The sequence below is a fragment of the Capsicum annuum genome, unplaced genomic scaffold (genome assembly GCF_002878395.1).
Source record: "Capsicum annuum cultivar UCD-10X-F1 unplaced genomic scaffold, UCD10Xv1.1 ctg76456, whole genome shotgun sequence".
Taxonomy (NCBI): domain Eukaryota; kingdom Viridiplantae; phylum Streptophyta; class Magnoliopsida; order Solanales; family Solanaceae; genus Capsicum; species Capsicum annuum.
In genome coordinates, this window is record NW_025886759.1 from 1 (window position 1) to 1,118 (window position 1,118).

General features: G+C 38.6%; 1 protein-coding gene across 1 annotated transcript; it reads right to left on the bottom strand.

Moving 5' to 3' along the window:
* Positions 1 to 10: 10 nt before the first annotated feature.
* On the bottom strand, positions 11 to 1,118 carry LOC124894651 (putative pentatricopeptide repeat-containing protein At4g17915; the record flags this gene model as incomplete). Its single annotated transcript, XM_047405242.1, is given in 2 exon segments — positions 11 to 766; positions 769 to 1,118. Coding segments are annotated over 2 exon segments (898 nt in total), but the record flags the coding sequence as incomplete, so codon positions are not given.

Consider the following 1,118-nt stretch of genomic DNA (forward strand, 5'->3'; position numbering starts at 1 on the left):
GAGGAAATGTATATAACTCACGACCACCTGACAGCAGTGTCATGCATTTGCCTCTTACAAGAGGATCGAGTACTTGAATTAAAACTGGTTGATGTAGGCTGTATTCTCAGTTGCATGATCCCTGAAGTTTTAAAGCTTCCACAAAGCGTTATAATGCAAAACCTTAGGCAATTAAACACGGTTAACACTTGAGTGGCAAAGTTGAACATCATCCCTAATTAATTTTGCAGTATCTTAGCTAAAAGAATTTTAGACTGAACCTTCCTTGCTTCTTGCGAATATCCAGAAGAACGAAGGCCATCAATAACACCACGTTTATCTGATTTAAGGATTCTCATGCCGCCTCTTATACATGATAGTAATAGCTTAGATGCTGCACGAAATCTCCTGGCTTTGCAAAGACTATGCACCATAGTGGAGTACGTAATAGAATCTTTCACATCCATTGATTCGAACATCCGTAAAGCATGATCAAGATGACCAGCTTTACACAACCCATTAATAAAAGAATTCAAAGCAACCAAGTTGGAATCAAAACCCATCAAAGTCATATAGTCCAAATGTTGCTTGGCCTCTTTGAAATTACCAGTCCTGCACAAACCATCAATCAAGATAGTGTAGGTGTACTTGTCAGACTCCAACCCTTTTTTTTCTGCCTCGTACAACAACTTATAAGCATTATCCAGCCGACCTTCCTTACAATATAGATTAACAATGGTATTAAAAGACACCATATCAAGGTCAAAACCATTTGTAATATATAGCCCAGGTACTCGTTGGCCTCATTCATCTTCCCAGTTTTAAGTAACATACTTGCAACTGTACAGTAAGCAAAGGCATCATATGTATATCCTTTCCTTCTCATCTCTGCAAAGACCTTAAGCCCTTCTTCAAATTGTCTACATCTGAAGCAGCACTTCATTACTGTCGTATAAGTGATGGCATTGGGGATATGACCTGATTCTACCAGCTCGTTGAGAAACTCTCTTGCAGCTTTTCCCCGTCCTAACTTGCACAGCCCATGAATAAGAATGTTGTAAGTTGCTAATTGGGGAATAAATCCATGACGTTTTATACTCCTAAATAACATTAAGGCATTCTCTGTATATCCATTCTTA